This window comes from Chrysochloris asiatica, unplaced genomic scaffold, assembly GCF_000296735.1.
Source record: "Chrysochloris asiatica unplaced genomic scaffold, ChrAsi1.0 scaffold00068, whole genome shotgun sequence".
NCBI classification, from domain to species: Eukaryota; Metazoa; Chordata; class Mammalia; order Afrosoricida; family Chrysochloridae; genus Chrysochloris; species Chrysochloris asiatica.
In genome coordinates, this window is record NW_006408586.1 from 11,765,691 (window position 1) to 11,789,598 (window position 23,908).

General features: G+C 36.7%; 1 protein-coding gene across 1 annotated transcript in view; it reads right to left on the reverse strand.

Annotated features, from left to right (window-relative positions):
• The window catches only part of PROS1 (protein S (alpha)), a 112,277-nt gene that overhangs the window by 36,617 nt on the left and 51,752 nt on the right, over positions 1-23,908 (reverse strand). Inside the window, exons 6-9 of the mRNA XM_006864656.1 lie at positions 17,086-17,211; positions 14,230-14,351; positions 9,539-9,654; positions 868-1,057 (exon numbers count right to left, since the gene is read on the reverse strand). Coding sequence (XP_006864718.1) covers positions 868-1,057; positions 9,539-9,654; positions 14,230-14,351; positions 17,086-17,211 — 554 coding nt within the window. The remainder of the gene's footprint in view (positions 1-867; positions 1,058-9,538; positions 9,655-14,229; positions 14,352-17,085; positions 17,212-23,908) is intronic.

Below are 23,908 nucleotides of genomic sequence, written 5' to 3' on the forward strand. Positions count from 1 at the left end.
CTCAAACTGTTATCTTTGCTCTTGAACACTCTAAAGAGGACTTATGCAGCAGATTTTTCCTTCTTCACATTAGACTATCAACAGTCCTTCCCCCCGCCCCCTCCCAAAAAAAAGTTCCATATTAATTCAGTAGACTAAAGGGTAGTTTCTAATTATTAAAATAAAGGTTTATGATGGGGACTACCTAACAATGTTCAATGTTGAGGAGCCCTTGTAGTGCAATGGTTAAATGCTCAGCTGGTAACTAAAAGGACAGCAGCTTGAACCCTCCACAGCCATTCAGCAGGAGAAAGTCCTGGCAGTTGTTTCCATAAAGATTATAGCTCCTCTGCTCTAAAGAGTTGCTACGAGTCAGAAACAACTCTCCAGCAATGGGTTTGTGATTTTTTGCTTTGTTTCATTTTTTAAGTGTAGGAAGCTTATGCAAAATTATCTACCTTTGTGCTTATACATAAATTAAATTAACTTTTCAGCTATTTTACTATTCATATTTCTCTTTCATTTTATAAATATGTGAGGCTATCAACTGTAATTATTCTTGGTCAATGCTGTCTTTGCATATACTGTTATATATGCTTATTGAAGATATAACCACCATTCATCCTACAACAGTTACTAAACAAAGGAAAAGATTAAATAGTTGAAAGAAATTACTGAAAATAATTTCAGATAGTTATAGAAAATTCTAGATATATTAAGTGATGGTAACATCTTGTAGGCTGTTACAGCATGCACAATATATTTCATATAATATCAGATAAACCCAAACCCATTTTGGTTTTGGTATAACTATAGTAATAAATTTAAATGATTTTATACAAACTGCAACAAGGTGGAAAGATTCTTTATGAAATCTAGATAACATACCATATTCCATAGACCATTATTAATAACTTTGCCTCCAATGATGATTTTGGCTGTATCCTCATTCTTAAATTGAATTTCAATCTTTCCATCACGAAGTGCCAACAGGAACCATGCTGAGTGATCAAGAGATTCTGCATAAAGTATAACACCTTCTGAATCATATGTCCGGAAATCAAATTCAGCTGAAAAGCTAAACAATGGACAAACAGGGATGCTTAGTACTCAGAAATCTGGATGATTCAGTTTATTATTGCTTTTTTTTTTTTTTTAATCTTGTACTGGAAAGCAGTAAATAATGGAGAGTCAATTGTTTATATTGTTTCCTGTAATTAATAATAATAATAAAGAAGAGTATAACCAAATTGCTGATGTAATCTCTTGCCCCACGTGTGTTTAGCATCAACTCATTATATATCCTTCCTTATTCTTGGAGCCTTTTTTTCCCAGTGGACAGATGAGTTGGTAATTTTCATCTTTTTTTGGCATACATTTTAAAGGTGATCCTTTATATGCTGGAATTAATACACATGCACAAATTTTAGGCATATTGTATTTTTCCTGGAGCCTTTTATGCACAGTCCAATCTGACATTAAGATTTTTTTTCCTACATCCATCTGTGATTAGTAAAAGATGTTATAATTTCATGAGTGGTTTATCCACCAATGTCAGGAAGGAATAATTCACAGAGATCTACAGAAAGCATCTGGATGATTGCAAATATAATTAAGTCTTCATATGAGGTAAGGAAGGAACAAGTCAAAAACTTCAAAATGTATTGTTAGCTTGATTTCAAAAGCTCCCCCCGCCCCCCAATTCTGATTGCAAAAATCACTGTACTGGTACATATGAGAGGAGAGCTGAAGGGATATAATGAGAGGAGAGTTGAAGGGATATAGTAGAGCCAAGTATTTTTAAGATATCTGAGCTCTGGCAATGCTTACTGTTGTTAAGATTCTGGACATGTGTGTAGCTATTATGTTGTTGTTGTTGTGAAGTGACACTGAGTCAGTTCCGTGTCATAATGACCCTGTATAGAGTTTCCAAGGAGCAGCTGGTAGGTTTGAACCTCTGACCTTGTGGTTCAATCAGTCCATTGCTGATCCTACAGTGCCACACCAGGAGTCTATGCTATTATAGAAGAAGAAAAATGTTTATGAGAATCATCATTGGAGTCTCCATGGGAACAGAAAATCAAAATGATTAAAAAAAAAGAAGAAGGCAAACTTGGGGGGGGGAGGGAGGAAAAGTAGTTGAATCACTATAAATCATCTGGATTAAGTTTAAATAAAGGTAATTTAAGTCAAAGCTTCAAAATTCAAGATCATTGTTAAGTAAGTTATTTTTGTTGTTGTTGTTAAGTGCCATCAAGTTGGTTTTGGCTCATTGTGATCTTGTATAGGGTTTCCATGGAGTGACTGGTAGGTTTGAACCACCAACATTGCCAGATAGCAGTCCAGTGTTCATGCTAAGTGCCACACAGCAAGAAGGAATTCCACACCATTATCTCCAAATACTAAGGTTGTGGAACTAAGGTTAATCAAATGCTTGTAGCAACTATTGGTCTCTCCCTGTGCAGACAAAAAGAAGAATGATGAAAACTGAAGATGCGTGGAATCTTCACAAGCTCCATTAGTCTAGTGGACTAATGGAACATGTGAACATTAGCCTCCATGAACCTGATCATTACCAACTGTTTTGAATGGGATTGTATTCGAAGGTCCTAGATGGTGGTGGTGGTTATGTGCTGTGGAGCCAGTTCTGACTCATAGCGACCCTGTACAGGGTTTCCGAGGCTGTAAATCTTTACAGGAGCAGAAAGCCTCATCTTTCTCCCGCGGAACAGCTGGTAGTTTCAAACTGCTGACCGTGCGGCTAGCAGCCTGATTCATAACCACTACGCTACCAGAGCTCCTTAGAAGGTCCTGGATAGACTGGTAGAAAATGTGAAAAGAAAAAAAAAAAAAAACCCTCAAATTTAAAAATAAGACTAGGTTTACTGATTAGAAAAAGACTGGAATAAATTAAGACTATGGCCCTTGGTCACCCTTCAGATCTGGAACTGAACTCACCATTGTGGCTCAATTTTCAGCCAAGCAGTAGATAAGTATTTGGGGTGGGGGACAACAACACTAGTGAGGGATGCACACCATGGAATGGTCAACCATTCAAAATCAAAAGGGCATCATTTACCTAAGGACAAAATTCAGAAGGGTTGGGGAAAACAGTTGAATGGAAATAAGAATCATAGGGAGCAAATGGCTTATATATAGAAGCGATTGCAATCACTGAGATGAAACAAAGTATATGATTTGTTTTCATTTAAAACTGATGATTTGCTCTATAAACCTTCACTCAATTCACAATAATACTTTTAAAAGTTTGTGGAAAATGTAATTAAAAGATGATAATTATTTCCGTGAACGATTTGAAGTTCCCTCATCTAGATCCACAACATGTTGCTATAGGAAGAAATCACCAAATACTATTATGTCAGATTTCTTACTCTAAAGTCCATTACTGCATTTTTTAAACATCCTAAAGTAAATATTTCCTATGAATAAGTAGACTTTTCCTTTATCAAAATTGCTGCAAGAGCTTAAAAATAAAGACATGTTTCACAGCAGAGTTATGAAATTTAATGCTTATCATTAAAAAAAATGAAGAAGGAATAAGTTTCTAAAAAACAACTGAATTGGAAAAGTATTCTAAATTTCAAAATAAATAGAAGAAACGCAACAGGATATATTTTCTGGCCAGCATAACCTAGATGTAATAGATTCATATCTGATGACACTAACAAATGTTATAGGAAACATAAGGAGACAAATGAGTGGCTGTCAAATAGAAAACAGACATTGTTGTTACTTCAGACCTACAGATTCAGGTCAAATACCTCACATATAGAAAGTACCCTCTGATGCAGCAAGCCTAGCTCAAATAGCAAGACAAAACAAAACAAAAGTCGCTTTCTCAGGGTTGTGGTTGATGGAGAAGCTGTGCGAAATCTTCTCTTTTAATGGCACTCCTGGACAATTCCTGAATACAAACCGTAGGTCCTATGAATAGTAAGAAGATTGCCCCAGTAATTTAGGATTGTCCCAGACTTAAGAAGTAGAATCGCTACAAATCACATCCTAGATCATTGGACAGAGAGTGGGTGTATATATTTGTGGTATGTAACAAATTATCACAAATTCACAGGTTTAAAATAGCAACCATTCATCATCCCACAGTTCTAGGGGTCAGAAGTCTGAACACACTTCCCACTAGTCAGGGTTTCATTATTCTGAAATAATGAAATCATCCATCTGAAAATAAGACGCTTCTCCAAAACTCACCCTTTATGTTGTTCTGTTATTCTTACAGTGCTGTGGAGTTCTTTCCAATTTATAGTGACCCCATATAAGGTTTCTGAGGAGTGGTTAGTGGGTTTGAACTGCTGATCTTGCAGTTAGCAGTCCAGTGCTTATCCTACAGTGCCACACCAGTTGGAAGACTGCGATAGATCCCTGTTTGCTTGTTAGCTAGCTATTGCTTGGGACTGCTCTTAGCTTCTTGTCATATGACTTCGTCCATTGATAGATTTGTTTGTTGTTTTTTTTTTTTTTATATTGAAACTATGTTATATCAAACCTCCTTCTAAAACAGTATAGTCCCACTTTGAGAAAAATGGGGGTGGGTAGGAGTAATGTGTGAGGGTTAGGATTGGGACAGTGGCTAGGCCTAGGACTTTATTTAGTGTTAGGGTTATGATTAGGACTAGGGTGAATATTATGGATAAGGGTTGGGTTAGGACTGAGACTTGTTCTAGATTTTAAGGGTACAGTTAGGTGTATTTTTTTTTTCCTTGAAATTTGATTTCATAAGTTCTGCAAATATATTATTCCTTGTTTTTAATTTATGGGTTTTTGTTTTATTTTTGTTGCTGTTGTAACTCTCTCTCTCATCTATTTTCAGTCTTACAGACCTGTTTTGCTTTGAGTACTTATCAATATCTGGGTTTGAGTGCTGGTGTGGTGCTGCAAGATAATGCGCTGGACTTCAAGGTAGATTTGAATTTAACGATGGCACTTAACAACAAAAAACATACCTGGGTAAAGTCTCAGGTGATATCGTCATGTTTTTAGTGTTCTATTGCTGATTCTCTATCCAAAGCATTCCCTTAAATATGTTTTGTAAGGTAGGTCTGGTGTTGACAAATTCTTAACTTCTGTTTGTCTAAAAACAAACTAATTTCATTTTCATATTTGATAGACAGTTATGCTGGATATATGATTCTTGGTTGGCAAATTTTTATGAGAGTTTTATGTATGCCATTCCATTGTCTTTTTGCATATATGATTTCTGCTGAGAAATTAGAGCTTAATCTTAGTAGTTCCTCTTTGCAGGTAACTTTTCAGTTTTCCTGAGCTGTTCTCAAGATTCTTTTCTTGTCTTTTTAGTACTGAGAATTTTTATAAAATGTCTTGGTGTTTTTCTTTTCGGGTCTATCCTGTTTGGGTTCATTTAACTTCTTGAATGACTATCATCTTGTCTTTCATGATGTTAGGGAAGTTTTCTTCCAACAACTCTTCGACAATATTCTGTATGGTTTTTCTTGTCTCTTTCTGTTCTGGAATTCCTATTGCATGTAAGTTATGCCTCTTGATAGTGTCTCACATAAATCTTAGGCTTTCTTCTGTTAATTTTGTTCTTTTTTTTTTGGTTGTTCCTCTAGCAGATGAATATTGAGAGATTTTTCTTAAGCTTAATAACTCAGTTTTCCATTGATTCAATTCTATTTCTTTGCTTTCAGTGCATTATCTACTTATGAATTCTTCCTGTTAATCTTCTGGCTTTCTAATTGCTGTTTTAGTGTGGTTCCCATTTTTAAAAACTATTTTGTCAGTTTATTAATAGATTTCCCTAATTAAGTCAGGTCCATCGGTATACTCACCCTCTTGATTACCTCAAAATCAACTAATTTGGGACCTTAATTGTTGGTTTAGTGGCGGGTTATTCAGTAAACTCCAATTTTCTGTTGTTGTTAAGTGCTATTGAGTTGACGCATGGCAACCATGTATAGGGTTTCTTGAAGCTGTAAATCTTTACTGAAGCAAAAAACCTCGTCTTTTTCCCCACAGAGCTACTGGTAGATTCAAATTGATGAATTTGCATTTAGCAGTCTAGCTCATAACCTGCTATGCTATCAAGGTTCCTATGTGACAAAGTAGAACTACCCTAAAAGGTTTCCTAGGTTAATATTTTTATGGTAGCAGATCACTAGGTATTTTCTTCCATGAAACTGCTGGTGGGCTGGAACTACTGATCTTTTAATTAAAAGCCAAGCACTTGGCCACTGCACAGAAGGCTCCTTGGGAACATAACTGATGGTTATGCACCATGAAGTCAGTTCTGACTCACAGCAACCCTGTGTAGGGTTTCTGAGACTGTAAATCTTTACAGGAGCAAAAAGTCTTGTCTTTCTCTTGCGGAACCTATGGTAGTTTCAAACTGCTGACCTTGAGATTAGTAGCCCAATTTGTAACCATTACACTACCAGAGTTCATCATGACTGCAAAATCCCTTCTGCCATATAATATAATCACAGGAGCAATAGATCATTGTCTGCCCTACAGGGTGACAATAAGTTAGTTATCTACTTAACAGCAGTGAATTTTGATTTAACATTAAGGTCTAAGTTTTCTGGGTGGTACAAGTGGTTTGCAATAAGCTGTTAACCTAAAGATTAGCAGTTGGAAGAAACCTTGAATTTCTGTGGAAGAAAGTCTGATAAACTTCATCTGTAAAGATTCAGCCAAGAAAGCCCTATTTGTTGTTAAATGCCATAAACCTTTGTGAGAGCAGAAAGCCTCATCTTTCTCTCAAGGAGTGGCTGGTGAGCTCAAACACCGACTTTGTGGTTCAAAGTCCAGTGCTTATCCTACAGAACCACTACACTTCCTAGAAAACTCTATATAGCTGTATAGCTGTTTTATTGTGTAACACCAAGAGACAGAATTCTCTCCACAGCAACAAGCTTGTTTTTGTGTTCCGTTTTCTTTTGTCTTTCCCCACTAGGGTATGCCAGAGTCCTGATGTGGCTCTGGGTTAACAGGCTGGACTGCAAGGTCAGACTGAACAGCAAGGTCAATGATTCAAGCTTACCAGCCGCTCCTCAGAAACCTTATACATGGTCACTATGAGTCATAACCAACTCGACAGCACTTAGCAACAACACTAAGGTACGTCACAGAACATGTCTCCTACAAATTTGAGGTGGAGTAAAGCTCTGGTAGCGTAGTGGTTACGAATCGAGCTGCGAACCTTAAGGTCAGCGGTTCGAAACTACCAGCCGCTCCGCGGGAGAAAGATGAGGCTTTCTACTCCCGTAAAGATTTACATACCCTCGGAAACCCTGTACAGGGTCGCTATGGGTCGGACCCGACTCGATGGCACTTAACAACAACAACAAAGCATGGTAACACTGACAGGGAGAACACTTACAATGTGGCGCAGCTCCCTTTCAACAAATAAAAGAATATAGAATGAAATATCTTTAGAATTCCAAGGAAATGTTCTAAAAAGGGTAAAATGTGGAGTAAAGTGTGTTGAATGGATAACAATATAGTACAAATTTACTATATATATTTTAAAACACCAGTTTGCTTTAAAGAAAGACTTAAATTATCTTTCATAACCCTCTGAGCATTCTGCTATGTAAAACATGTATTATCTTGCCAAATCCAAATCTGTGTATGCTCAGGATCTTCCAGAAGTTGATTCCATTATAGATTCCATTTCCTTCTCTTTGTAAATTCATACTAAACCGATAATTCAAAGGGCTGTGTTCTGTATATTGTCTTTCTGGAGTACATCAACATACTGATTCATTACATTTGGGAACAGTTTTGTAGAATTAAAAAGTAAACTTGTTAACTTTTGAGTAGGGGAAGGATTTAATCATGGAAAACAAAGGTAAAATAATTTGCAAAAACTAGAAAAAAGTTCTATTTGTTCTTTGTGCTAGTTATATGGGTGGCAGTTTATAAAAATTAATCAATGAGTACATGTATGATACACATACATTTCTGCATGTACATTATAATTCAATGAAAGTTTAAGCTAAATATATATGAAAACAATTAGAAAAAAAAAAAACAGTCTGGCCAATTCTGACTCAAGGTTAGGGATCAAACTATTGTGAGTGGTCAGTGAGAATGAATATCCTAAAAGTGCTTGACAGTATGACAGAATTAATTTTTCATTGATCATTATCATTATTCTTATAACAAGGATGGTTTGTCTACTGTACAAGACTAAAAAATATATATATATGTTATCTGAAATGTATGAAAAGGAAAAGCCAGATCTTGGAAGAAAAGTAGGATCACAAAACATCAATGAATCGTAGAGTAAATACCAATGTTCCGTAATGATAGAACTTCAATAAATTTAGTTCAATTATTTAATAAATAATCATTTACATACCTAATGAATTAAGTTCTAAATATGCATGCCTTTTAACTAAGGTATTTTAAATATATGACTCTATAATCAGTATCAGATATGTTTCTCATCTATCATTTCAACCATATTACAATTTCTTTCTTGTAGTTCCAACAATATATATCTCTGAGAAAATGTAATAACTAAAGTAGAATCATGATTTAAAAATATAAGCAGATAACTAGGATAAGCAATGGACTGCTAACTGCAAGGTCAGTTCCTCAGAAACCCTATAAAGGGTCACTATGAATCAGAACTGACTCAAAAGCACTTAACAACAACAAACTAACTATAAGAATAACTGATACTTTTCATAAGAGGTATTTAAGCCTATATAAAATACTAGTATCTTAATATAATTTTTATTTTTGAGAAAGTGAAAAATATAATAAGACATGCAAATTAACAGAACATTTTAAAAATGTGAAAATCAGACCTATTTTACTTTCTTAAAAGTTAAATGCCCAAAGAAAGGATACACTAATTAAGAAAAAAAAAAAACCTCAGATGTTGTTGTTGTTGTTAAGTGCCATCAAGGTGGCTCTGACTCATGGGGACCCTGTTTTCAGAGGAGCAGCTGGTGTGTTTGAACCACTGACCTTGCAGTTAGAAGTCCAGTGCTTATCTTACAGTGCCACACCAGGACTCAAAAATAATCAGATATTCAGCCACAAGAACCTGATGCAGTTCTTTAAAATTCTATTTTAAAATCATGTGACTTTAGCAATTTTAAATATAACACTATTCTAAAAATAACACTTTGCATATAGTTTCTCTTTGCTAGTTTTCATAATAATATAAAAGTGAAATTTTCACAAACAAATCGGCTTTCCCAGTTTTTTACTAAATATGTACTCATTAGAAAAGGAAGCAGAGCACGGTGGCTTTGTAAGATAATCACTAGACTGGGAACCTCAAGGTCAGTGGTTTGAGCCTACCAGCAGTTCCTCAGGAGAAAGATGAGGCTTTCTTCTGCTGCAAAGATTTACAGCCTTGGAAACCATTTACAAGGCTGCTATGAGCAACTGGACGGCACTTAGCAACAGCAACAGCAAATCATTTTATTGATAATATAACTAAATGATATGATTAAAAATACAGCTATGTTCATTTCAAACCTTTTCAGTCATTTCTCTATATCTACTTAACCTTTAGAAAATATTATTGAGATTGGTTCCTCACCTGGTGACTTCTGGCAAACGAAATCTTATATATAAAACAGCCCCTACAAACTGCTCTGCCAAGTAAAGTATCTCAACATTTTTTTCAAGGCTCAAAGGAAGGCATACTGGAACAGCCTGCACAAAAGAAAATAAATAAAACACAAAGGTTACTGGTCGGTATTTGTGTCAGGTCTTTTCTCTGGTTCCTACTGTTCTTGTCAAATGTGTACTCTGTGCAGTGTCGGATTATCAATAAATAAGGTAAGCACGGGCTAATCTGTGGTGGTGGTGGTAGTGTGCTTTCGAGTCAGTTCTGACTCATATTGACCCAGTATAGGATTTTTGGGTTGTAAATGTTTGTTGGTGTTAGTGCCATCGAGTCTTTCTTTACCAACTCAGGGTGACCCTATGCACAATAGAAGGAAACACTGCCTGTTCCTGCAGCAACCTCACTATCATTGCGACATTTGAGCCCACTGCTGCTGCCACTGTGCCAATCTCATTGAGATCTTCCTCTTTTTCTCCAACCCTCCATTTCACCAAACATGATATCCTTCTCCAGGTACAAGTCCCTCCTGACAATATGTCTGAAGTATGAGAGATGGAGTCTGGCCATCCTGGCTTCCAGGAAGCATTCTTCCAATATAAATTGTTTCGTTCTTTTGGCAGCCCATAGTACTTTTAATATTCAACATGATAGCTCAAATGCATAAATTCTTCTATGATCTTCCTTATTCACTGCCAAACTTTGCATGTGTATGAGGTTATTGAAAATACCATGGCTTAGATCAAGCACACCTTAGTCCTCAAACTGACATCTTTGTTCTTCAACACTTTAAAGAGCTCTCATGCAGCAGATTTGCCATTTGATTTCTTGACTGATGCTTTCATGAGTATTGATAGTTGATCCAAGCAAAATGAAGTCTTTTACATCTTCATTCTTTTCTCCATTTATCGTGATGTTATTTATTGGTCCAGTGGTGATGATTTTGGTCTTTTTTATGTTGAGGTGCAACCCATGTTGAAGGATGTGGTCTTTCATCTTCATCAGTAAGTATTTCACGTTATCTTGGCTTTCAGCAAGCAAAGTTGTATCATCTGCATATCACAAGTTGCTAATGAGTCTTCCTTCTATTCAGACGCCATGTTTTTCTTCATAAAATCCACCTTCTCTGATCATTTGTTAAGCATACAGATTGAACAAGTAGGGTGAAAGAGAACAACCCTAGTGCACACCTTTCCTAATTTTAAAGCATTCAATGTTCCCTTGTTCTGTTCAAACAACTGCATTTTGGTCTATGTACAGTTTCCTCATGAGTACAAATAAGTGTTCTATATTACTCATTCTCTGCAATGTTGTCCATAGCTTGTTATAATCCACACAATCGAAAGCCTTTATATAGTTAATAATGTACAGTAAACATTTTTCTGTTATTTTCTGTTTTCAGCCAAGATCCATCTGATATCAGCAATGATATCCCTCATTCCATGTCCTCTTCTGAATCTAGCTTGAGCCTCTGAAAGTTTTCTGTTAGTATATGGTTCAAGTTTTTTTGAAAATATCTTTAGCAAAAGTTTGCTTGCATGGGATAGTAATGATATTGTCCAATTATTTCCACATTCCAATGGGCCACATCTCTTTGGAATGGGCACAAATATGGATCTCTTCCAGTCAGTTGGCCAGGTACTTGTCTTCCAAACTTCTTGGCATAGATAAATGTGTGCCTCCAGTGCTGCATTTATTTATTGAAAGACTTAGATTTGTATTCCATCAATTTGTGGAGCCTTGTTCTTTGCCAATGACTTCAATGCACCTTGGACCTCTTCCTTCGATATCATTGGCTCTTGATCATATGCTACTTCTTGTAAATGTTTAGGGAAGCAGAAAGCCTTATGTTTCTCTGGTGGAACACTTGATGGACTCCAACTGCTGACCTCGCAGTTAGCAGCCCAATGAGTAATTCACAGAATTCACTGCTCTACCAGGGCTCCTTCGGCTCTGTGGTGAACAATTTTCACCACATTAAGGATTCTGCTTCAAGGTGTGACTAATAATTGTCTATCTTGCAGCCCCACAACACCTTCTTATAGAATCAAAGCTTCTTTTCAATTTTACAGTCTCTGACAGGGAAGGAATATGGACTTATTTGTACTTAATTATTAATCCATAGTACACAATTTCATATTGGTTTCACAACATCATGACTTTGCTTATTGGTAATCCACCCTTGTCTCTGGGGTACTCTCAAATTAAAATTTATTTTAGTTAAGAATACCTACAGTAGCAATACAGTGATATTTTTCACTTTGCTGTATATTTCAACAATATGTGTGTATTTAAGGTACTGTCCAATGTTTGTTAGTTTAGCTTTTCTTCTTAAATATTTCCTTTGCAAATCTCAGTCCTAAACACTTTTTTCTAGTAATAACATATATCCTCTTAGTCAACTGCCGGGTACGATGCATTCTATTAATTATATCTTAAATTGCTTTCATTTAGACTCATAAATGTTGTTGTTGTTGTCAGGTGCCATCGAGTCGGAACCGACTCATAGCGACTCCATGCACAGCAGAACGAAACAATGTTCGATCCTGGGCCAACCTCACCACCGCTGCCACACCCGAGTCCATCAATGATGCCACCTGGCCGATCCATCTCGTTGGAGGTCTTCCTCTTTTTCTCTGACCCTCCACCCTACCCAGCATGACATCCTTCTCCAACGATTGTTTCCTCCGGACTACATGTCCAAAGTAGGAGAGACGAAGCTTAGCCATCCTGGCCTCCAAGGAGCACTCTGGCTGCACTTCTTCCAAAACAGATCTATTGGTTCTTTTGGCAGTCCATGGCACCCTCAGTATTCTCCTCCAACACCACAACTCAAAGGCATCAATTCTTCTACGATCCTCCTTATTCACTGTCCAGCTTTCGCATCCATATGAGGCTATTGAAAACACAATGGCCTGGGTCAGGCGCACCCGACATCTCTACTCTTCAATACTTTAAAAAGTTCCTGTGCAGCAGATTTGCCCAGTGCAATACGTCGTCTGATCTCTTGACTGCTACTTCCGCGAGTGTTGATAGTTGATCCAAGACTCATAAATAGGTGAACGAATTTATTTTTCATTAAATAATACCTTATTCATTCACTTCTTGATTTATTCAGAAAATATTCTGATTAACAACATGCTATCCTGGTATGGTGTTGTGGGTTAATGTGCTGGACTGCAAAGTCAGTTTGAACCATAAAGTTGTTGGTTCAAGCTCACCAGCTGCTCCTCAGAAATTCTATACAGGGTCACTATGAATCGGAACTGACTTGACGGCAATTTCATAACAACAACATCCTGATAATATAGGGAATACAAAAAAACATGGAAGGTATAAATAAAAGTACTGATACCATCATACCCTCCAAAAAATTTATAAGAAATTGATAAAGTGATTTAGTCATTAATTCTAGTATCAAGTATTATTTTTTTTCTAAGAGTAAAATTTGAGTAACAAAGAAAAGAAAACAAAATTAAAATGGAAGTCTTTCAGGAATAAGTTATTTGGAATATATTAATACATTCTGGAGAAATTGTGTACACGGTACATATTTGCAGCTAGTTCCAGAAATAATGTGTCATTTCCTCTTAGAATGTTCATAAAATCTATTCCAAGGCACACGTGGTGAAGTGTAACCACAACAAATATTAAAATAATAAAGAACTAAATTATGCAACAGGTACTCATACTGCATGGCATTTCAATAAGTAGCACCAAAGTTACTACATATTCCAACTAGTTTATCTTACTTTTCTTTACCAAGTAAATACAAAAGTAGTACATTTGTGTGGACGTATAGAGCTTTGTGCTGGTAAAATTATAGAGGCATGTGTAATCTATTTAGCATAGCCAAATCACAACGTAGAAATTTTTGTTTCCTATTGTCAGCCTTATTTTTATATGAAATTTCATCTTGACTTGTAAAAATAACAAAATGCAAGGATTGGACTAAGGATCATTAACACATGATACTCAGGGGGAAAAACAACAACAACAAAGCTTCAAATGGTAGGAGTTTCAGGTTTTGACTTGTTTGCTTCAATAAAGGGAAATCAAGGGCCTCCTCTCAACATTTGATTCCTGGGTCAATTATGTATGAAATATAAGTAACTGAAAGCAAGCTTCAAACACACAGATAAACATAATCAGTCTCTCTGAATCTTGTTATACCTAAACTCTATTAATCCTGTTGTGACAAGTTGTTTCTACCTGAAAATTTCTTAGTAATCTCACAAGCACTGACAAGTATGGCATGATCAAACTTGTCAAAATGGGATGAAGCAGGAATTGGAAAATATGTTCACTGAAGTTTTATGGCAAGATTGATTTTCTCACAAAGAGGAATATAAGTCTAAGCCTTTCTTGGCTTCTTAAATAAACATAAGCTTTGCATTTTGTAACTGTACAGGTTATACAGATGAGTGCACTCTAAACTGTCATCCTTCAATCTTTTTTTTAATGGAATCATGATTATACCCAATGTTTACATCTTATATGACCTTGATTATTAAACAGATGATGATTTATAGCCTCTTGGAAATATAGTAATTAGTGTACAATATCCATATTTTCTTGACTTATATCTCAGCTGTGTGGAGATAAATTTCTGAATCTGTCCTTTTAGGGGAAAACTAAGAAGCTTCACTCCATAAGATGCTTACCTCACAAGTCCTCTGATCTTGGGCAAGTTTAAATCCTTTCTTCCCATCACAATAGCATGAATAACCTCCAGGGTAATTGACACAAAGTTGAGTACACATGTTCTCAGAACATTCATCCACATCTGGGATAAAACAGAACATAAGTGTTGGTAGTTCCTAAATGTTTAACTCAAAAGAAGAGGAAGTAATCTGATTTTAGTATGCAATAAGTCAATGCTAACAGTAAAACAAATGATAACAGTAAAATCACATTTAAACACTTGAGATGGAAATGTAAATGATTTGCAAATTAGGTTTCTATTTATTTACACAGCTGAAACAATTTATTTTGTATGTTCAGTAATTAATAATTAATCAAAGCATGCAATTACACTAATACTATGATTTGGGATTTGAAGACAAATTTTAAAAAGGCAAAGTGTCAACAGTGTCATTTCTGTTACATGAATTCCATTGATGCTACCTTCCAATTCTTTCCTTTGGTGAAAAGAAAAATAAGAAAGGAGGGAAAGAAATGACCTCTTTAACTAAAGGTTAATATGATTGAGGATTAAATGATATCAATATCAAAAATATTTGATTGTCACAGGCAACGACTAATGGCAGAAATAAAAATTCTATCTTTATTTCTTCCTATATATTTTAAACACCTCACTGTGATTGTTGTTGTTAAGTGCCAATGAGTCTATTCCGACCCTGTGTAGAGATTATGAGGAGCTGAAATACCGAGAGCTGGCAGGTCTGAACTATTGACCTTGTGGTTCTCAGTCCAGTGCTGATCCTATAGGGCCATATTTTGAAATCTTCTAAATGATCCTGTCCCCTCTCTATATTTTGCAAAACTCATTTTTGAAAACTTGTAAAACCATGCTTAAGCTAAAGTCTACTTCAGAGTTCACATGTATTCCTTGACATTTCAATGGATGCACCCTAGGATCTTTAAGAATTCCCAAATTCATAAATGCTGTTACTGTTGCTGTTGTTAAGTGCTGTTGAGTCGATTTGGACCCATAGCAACCCTGTATAGGGCTTCCGAGGAGCGGATGGTGCGCTTGAACTGGTATTTTGGTTCAAGCCAACTTTGCAGTCCAGCGCATTATCCTGCAGGGCCACACCATTTAAATAAAAATGTTGTCACTCATTGAATAAAACTGAAATATAGATGATGAAATTGGTTAATGATATATCTGCCAATTCTTAAGGTTTACCAAAGTAATTTCTTTCAGGAGCAAAGACAGTATGGAAGTGGTGTGGGGTGTGGGCGGGGGATGGGCATTTTGGGGGAAGCAAAGTAAGAAGTAAAGCATCAAAATTTCAACAGGAGCATATATAGTTGGAAAAAAGGTTCTAAGATTAATTTGATATGATTAATTCTAAGGTTAATTTGATATGATTAATTTTTGTTATGGTATCACATTAATATTTAAATTCTGAAAATTTTAAAGGAAGATACGGGATAATTTGAATATATGTGGTTGTTATTGTTGTTAAGTGCTGTCGATTTGGTTCCAATCCATAGCGACCCTGTATAAGGTTTCCAAGGAGCAACTAGTAAGCATGAAGCGCCAACCTTTCGGTTCAAACCAACTTTGCAGTCCAGTGCATTAACCCACAGAGCCATACTAGGATTCCAATATATCTGGTGGTGATAGTGTGTCGTGGAGTCATAGGGACCCTGTACAGTGTTTCCGAGGCTGTAAATCTTTATGGGAGCAGAAAGCCTCATCCTTCTCCCTCAGAACAGCTGGTAGTTTCAAACTGCTGACCTTAAGGTTAGCAGTCCGACTGGTAACCACTACGTTGCTTCCAGAGCTCCTTTCAGAGTAAGGAGTGTGTGATAGATGGTCTTTAGATGTACTGTTAGATATGCTAATTGGCTCTTTAAGCTACATAGGAATGGAGGCCTCCATGTATGATGAAAACAAGCTACACACATTTTTATATGATTTAAATCATATTCAGAGGTGAAGAGAATTTCAGTCTGCAAGAAAAAAACACATACATATAAAAAAAGACACAAGTTTAAAATTTTTGCAGATGGAAAAAAGAGCGTGGTAACAGACCTTAACATTTTTTCCTAAGTTTTTCAAAACTCTCATTTGAGTATGTAAGTAAACCATTTACTCTAAAATAGGAAATGACATAGTTCTTTTATATTAAATACCTATAAATGGAAATCTGAACATAACCAAATGATTGCTGAGCTCCAGAAACTTGAGCAATATAGATAAGCAATGAATGCCATTGTCCCCATGGACTGGGATAAGTAGCTGAGTGGAGTTTGTTGTTATTACTTCATTTGGCCTGCAGTGGTGTCTTCACATGTCCCTAGGTTTCCTTCTTGTTGTTGTTTTAAAACACATTAGTGGAGTCCTGGTGTGGCGCTGTGGGTTAATGCCCTGGGCTGCAAAGTTGGTTTAAACTGCAAGGTTGGTGGTTCAAGCTTACCAGCTGGTCCTTAGAAACCCTATACAGGGTCACTATATCACTATACGTGGGAACCAACTAGATAGCACTTAACAACAGCAACCAAAAATATTGGTAGAACCCACTAGTATGGTTTAAAAAAAAAAAAAAAAAAAAGCAAAAAAACCTGGGTTCATTAAAAAAACACATATTAGTTCATTTTTAAAAATCAGAAAACCATCAGAGTATCTAACAATAAACCTAAAGACCATCTATCATACACACTTTATTCTTCAAAGAAGTCAATGATTACCACATGACTAGCTATATTATAGATTTTACCATCTTAGAAAATCTGATTATTTTCAACAAAACCAATACTTAAATATCTCAACACAGGGCTCAACCCCACTCTTTCTACTATCAGCAATGAGAGCACCACAACTCTACCTTCACAAGACTTTGATTTAGGATTGTGTCTGTAGCCTTCAGGACATTCACATTCAAAGTCTCCAGGAATATTCTTGCACACAGCTGTGCCACAAATATTTGGCTTCATAGCACATTCATCCACATCTGTAAAGGAAATAAAAATAGAGAGAATTTTTTCCATAGCAAGATTATGCTAGTAAAGAATCTTTGATTTGTGTTTTCTGAACTTAGTTTAATATATGTAATGAGACAGTAGGGTGTCCTGGCAATAAGAAAATATTAAATCTACCATAGTTCATTAAATGTGATATATTGATTCAAAGGATAGGGGTTTTGATTGACACTTACCATCTTCCTTTTTATTTATATAAAATAAAAGATCTTTAGTTATTTTGTTATCTACCCATTTACAGTATGAAAGATATATCTTTTCTTTTAACTTTTTATTTTGCATTAAATGAAGGTTAACAGACAAGATCATCAGCTTTACATTCAACAAATTACATGCTTTGTTGTTTTTTAGTAATTACAATGCCCTCCCTGTAACAACAGTTATCCTACTTCCTCCCTGTGCCTTCTCTTTTATATCTCATATTTCAGAAATGAACAAAACAAAAATATTTTATGCACCCCCCCAAAAAAAAAAAATTTATAATCATTTAAATGTCCTAAGAGCATATTCTACAAGCCAGTCTCCTGCCCACAGGTACACAGTCCACGGGCCTGAAAAGATATATGTTTAATGTTGTTAACGCTAAGGTACCATTGAGTCAGCTCCAACTGTATGCCCAACAGAAAGAAACACTATCTGGTCCTGCACCATCCTCACAATTGTTCTGCTTCTGCCCATTGTTACAGCCACTGTATCAGTCTATCCCGTTGAGGGTTTTCCCCTTTTTTGCTGACTCTCCACTTTAGCTAGCATGATGTCCTTTTCCAGAGTCTGGTCCCCTCTGATAACATGTCCAAAGTATGTGAGACAAATTTTCACCATTCTCACTTCTAAGAGGCATTTCTGTCTGTACTTCTTCTAAGACAAATTTGTTTATTCTTCTGACAGTCCATGGGACTTTCAATATTCTTCACCAACACCATAATTCAAATGTACCAATTATTCTTCCATCTTATTTATTCATTCTCCAGCATAGGAGGAGATTGAAAATACTATGACTTGAGTCAGGTATACCTTAGTCCTCAAAGTGGCATCTATTATCTTTAATACTTTAAAGAAGTATTTTTTGCAGTACATTTTCCCAACTCAATAGGTCATTTGAAATCCTTGGCAACTTTAATTTTTTTGTTGGTTATCATCATGTTGTTTATTGGTCCAATTGTGAGGATTTTTGTTTTCTTTACATTGAGTTGTAATTCATAATGAAGGATGTAGTCTTTGTCTTCATTACCAAGTGCTTCAATTTTACTTCACACCCAGCAAGTAAGGTTATACCATCTGCATATCACAGGATACCATGAATGAGCCTTCCTCCAATCCTGAGAGTATGGTGTCCTCAGCTTATTTGCTCAGCATACAGATTGAATGACAATAGGGAAAGAAGATACCCCTTATGCACATTCTTCCTGATTTTAAACCATTCAACAGACCCTTGTTTTGTTAGAACAACTGCCTCTTGGTCTTTGTACAGATTCTGCATGAGCACAATTAATTGTTCTGGATGGAATTCCCATTCTTCTAAATGTTATCCATAGTTTGTTATGATACACACAGTTGAATGCTTTTGATAGTTATTATAGGTTACACTCAACTCAGTGGAAGTGGGGTTACAGTATTCAAAGAGTGATTCAAATTTTAATAGTACTAAGAGTTTCAGAGAACTTAAAAAGCTACAGTTAGTCTAATACAAACCTTAGCACTAAATATTAATTTCAGAAATCTCATATACATTTATTATATAATGCAGTAAAAGATAAAGTCTACCACTGTCAGTTTGTATTTATTGCAACAGATAAAGTATTAGGTGCAAGTAGTTATTAGAAAAGCAAATGAGAAATAGTGAGCTTTTCTCATCTGTATTCTTTAGAGAAAGTAAGTTTGGAATAAAACACATTTTTTCCTTCTAAATAGGTTGCTTGTTTAATTTTTTCCACAAATGAACAGAAAAAAAAAAACTTGGAAATTAATCTATTTAAAAATAACAAAATCAACCAAAATGTTTTGTTTTCTTACACATGATCTGAGGATTAGAAAAGGGGGGGGCACATAAAGTTCTAAGTTACTGGAATCTGTAGGAGATAAAAGGAAACCATACTTTAACACATGTTTTTATATTCACATTGTTGTTATTGTTGCTAATGCCATAGAGCCAGTTCCAACTCACAGTGACCCTGTATAGAGTTGTCAAGGAGTAACTGATGGGTTTGAACCACCAACCTTGTGGTTCAAACTGATCTTGTGGTACAGTGCTTATCCTACAACACTAACCAGGACTAGCAGAAGTTTCCCTTGGTCCCCCCCCACTCCCCCGCAGCCTCCTGTAGTGTTGTATTAAAACCTTTGTATCAACTCTATAAATATCTGTTCTTGTCATCCCATTTCTCAGTAGCCATCTAAAAAAGTCTCTCACCTACTGGGGTAAATTCTGTCCCAAATGCCTCTTCCCATTATGGCACTGAGGGATAAAGGACTGAACTGCAAGGTCAGTGTAAACCACAAGGCTGCTATTTCAAACTCACCAGCCACTCCATGGAAGCCCATACAGGGTCACCATGAGTCAGAACCGATTCAACAGCACTTAACAACAATTCTCCTGCTAATTACCGTTAAGTTTCTTGTAAAACCCATATGGGGAAGTTGTGCCAACAAATCCAGCATAGTTTCTCGAATTGCTGCTGTTTTGCAGTAGTAAGGTTATATGAGGTGCCCATGTCGAAGGGGATCCCTTGATTACCATATCTACCATGACCTGTGTTTGGGGCATACTCATTGGATGCATACCATGGTCACCATAAAGCCATTCCAACATTGCTTTCCATAAGCAGCATATTAGCTGCTTCCTCTGGAGTGTTTCATTAAATATTTAGAGAGGTTGGTTAGTTGGAGAGGTGGAGGGGCAGTTTCTCTTCTCAGGGTAAACAGATTTTACTCCAAATTTTATCCAGTCCACCAGGCTGGCTGTCCCTTCTGGGTTAACCTTCTGTGTAAATAGATCTAGTGTTACCATTTATAACTGTTCCATTATGAGTTGCGGATCTTGCATAGACCCAAACATACTCTTTCATTCTGTAGCACTCAAAACTAAAGATTGTTGTAGTTATGTTGCTAAGTGTCACCGAGTCAGTTCCAATTTGCAGTAAACCTGTATAGGGTTTCTGAGGAGCAGCTGGTGGGTTTGAACCTCTGACCTTGTGAATCACAGCCCTTGTGATTCACAGCACCACATCAGGAATCTGAAAACTAAAGATACTGCCCTTAATTAGTTGCTCTCACAATCTATTTTCATAATGGTTCCTCAGGAAGCTGACAATCCCTATATATAAACTGAAGCAATTCATGTACACTACCCCCACACCCTCACCCTCACCCCCTGGTTTCATTAACTTCTTGGTTTTTCTCATCCCCTTCTTGGAGTGCCTTCTTAGTAATTATCAGTCATAGAGGTACTTCCTGCTGTTCTAACCCAGTTCTTCCTTTCGGAGTCAAGTCCAATACAAGTGGTCATAGCTCTAATTTAACTGGATCTGGGCTTGGTTCATTAGCCCTTACATTCTTTTTCCTTGCCATTGCAGCTACTACTGATAACAAAAAGCAAGGAATTGTATATCTCCCTCCTTCCTGGTGTGGCATTGTTGGTTAATGCGCTGGACTGAAAAATACATTTGGATTGCAAGGCCAGCAGTTCAAGCTCACCAGCTGCTCCTCGGAAATCCTATACAGGATCACTATAGGCCAGAACCCAACTCTATGGCACTTAACAACAACAACAACTCTTTCTTTATCACCTGGTATTTCCATATGCATCCAAATAGCTAATTCATGAGGATTTAATCTATATCTATTAATTCTGTGCCCAATGAATAGCTTTGTCGAGTAAGCAGCACAGCTGCTTCAATACAAGGGTGATTTTTATCCTTTCTAGAAGCCAAAGTTTCCTTGTTCTCCATCTATCCCCCTTTCTCCAAAACCACATATTACAGTGAGTCAGGGTTGTGGCAGTGAGCCTCACCAAGCCAGAAACTAGAAACAACCCAAATGTCCTTCAGTGTGCTAATGTTTAAACCAACTTTCATATATCCATGCCAGGGAATGTTGTTGTTAAGTGTCATTGAGTCATTTCTGACTCATAGAGACCCTGTATAGGGTTTTTGAGGAGTGGCTAGTGGGTTTGAACTGCTGATTTTGTGATTAGCAGATCAGTACTTATCCCACAGCGCCACACCAGGATTCCATAACATATAAAAAAGGAGTAGCATTTTTGTACACACACCAATTTAGATGAATTTACACTGAGTGAGGGGGAAGAAAAGCCAATCCCAAAATGTCATTCCACTTATATAATGTTCTTAAAATGATAGAAATAAATAGCTGTCAAGGTCAGGGATGCAGCCTGGGAGAATGGAGACAGGAGTAGCCATAAAGGAAAAATAGGAGGGATCTGTGTGGTGATGTAATTGTTCTGTATCTTGACTGTATGTGTGTAAGTCAAAAAGTATTGCTACAAAATCACAGAAACCTTTATTTAACAAAAATATCAAAACGTGAAGCTATTGTTTTGCAACAAACCTTCGATCTAGGTTTATGTACACTTTTGCAGGCAGTGTTTCCATCTCTCTTACCCTTCCTGAAGAATTCTACAACCTTCGACAATGTCAAAACAGCCGTTTTGGTATCCTTGAGGGTTTAAATCGTGTTCTTTGACGTTTTCATTGAGTTTGGGGAACAAAAAGAGGCCTGAGGGGCAAGATCAGGGCTGTAGAGTGGAAAGGGTGAGGTTTCCCAATGAAATTCTTGTACCCTTAAAGAATGAGCAGATTGTTACGATAGAAAAAATTCCCTAGCGCAATTCTCCTGGCCTTTCTCTCAACTACGCAGTTTTCTATTTTCTTAAAATTTCTTCATAATAAGCCCCTGTGATTGTCCTGTACCCTTTGAGAGAATCACAATTACCCTTTTGGGGTCCAAAAAAACAGTCACCATAACCTTCTGAGCTGACATCTCTGCCTTGAATTAAAGTGGTCCAGCAGAAGCCCCTGTTTTGATTGGACCGTTTTATTATGGTTTTTGAAGGCACCCTAGTGATACTAGAGGAGACCTGATAGGGCTGTGGGTTGTTAGGCAATGGGCCAGTCACCACAAGGTTGACATTTCAAACACACCAATCACTCCTGGGAAGAAAGATGAAAGTGGCTGCTATAATAAAGATTTACAGTCTCAGAAACTCTACTCTGTCCTATACGGACGCTATGAGTTGGAATTGACTCCATAGTATTGAAGATTTTTTGGTTTAATGAGACTAAGACAAGTATATTTCTGAAAGAACTTGTTTGTAGTCATCCTGTTTTAACATGTTTTATTTGTATAAACTGGAACACTAGTAGCAATGGTTGTTTTTTGGGTTTTTGTCCTCATATCAGTGTCATTATTCTGGCTGTGATACTGTATATAACATAGTTTTGCAAGATGTTACCATTGGGGGAAACTGAGCAAAAGATACATGAGCTATCTCTATTACATCTTACAACTGCATGTGAGTTTAATTTAACTAAAAATACATTTTCAAAGATTTTAGAAGAAGCTATAAAATCCATAGTCTAAACTTCAAGTAAAAATAAAAACCAAAAACCAAACCAAATGCCATTGAGTCGATTTTGACTCAAAGTGATCCTGTACAGGGTTTCTGAGACTTTAAATCTTTATGGGAACAGAAAGCTTCATCTTTCTACTGTGAAGCAGCTGGTAGGCTTGAACTGCCTGCCTAATGGTTAGCAGTCCAGTGCTTATCTTAAAGTGCCACCAGAGCTCCTTAAGTAAAAATACAGGAATACAGGACACAAATTGTTTGATTTGAAGTACATTTCAGGGGATTATTCAGATCATATGAGTTCAAGTAATAGTACACTGATTTTATAGCTCTATACTGACATCTAATGTTTGATGAAAGGTTTTATTCTTCATTTTTAGATATTTACTGGTAACTTGATCTCAAGCATATCCACGGTTTGGCTAAGACCCTGTTGTGATACTCTTATACATATTCTTCTGACAGGTCTGTGCTCTATCACTTGGGAATTGTGGATAAAATCCAAAAAACAAACCCACTGACATCTAGTTAAGTCCAGCTCATAGCAACAGTACAGGACAGAGTAGAAATGTCACATAGGGCTGACCAGACTCATTTACACATAAAACAGACTCCAATCACTTACCTTTCTGTTAACACAGGAGCACTTAACCCATGTGTTACCAGGGTTCCCTATCATGGATAAAGGAATACGTAATTGATAAATATAAGAACATAAGTTCTTATCATTTGTTGTTGTTGGTAAGTGCCGTCGAGTCAATTCTGACCCATACCTTATCATGAGAGACAGTTTTATCTATGTTGTTGTTGTTAGGTGCCATCGAGTCTGTACCTAATCATAGCGACCCTATGCAAAGCAGAACAAAACACTGCCCGATCCTGGGCCAACCTCACAATTGTTGCCAAACTTGAGCCCATTGATGCTGCCACTTTGCCAATCCATCTTGCTGGGGGTCTTCCTCTTTTTCCCTGACCCTCCACCTTACCAAACATGATATACTTCTCCAGAGACTGATCCCTCCTGACAATATGTCTGAAGTATGAGAGACGAAGTTTGGCCATCCTGGCCTCCAAGGAGCACTCTG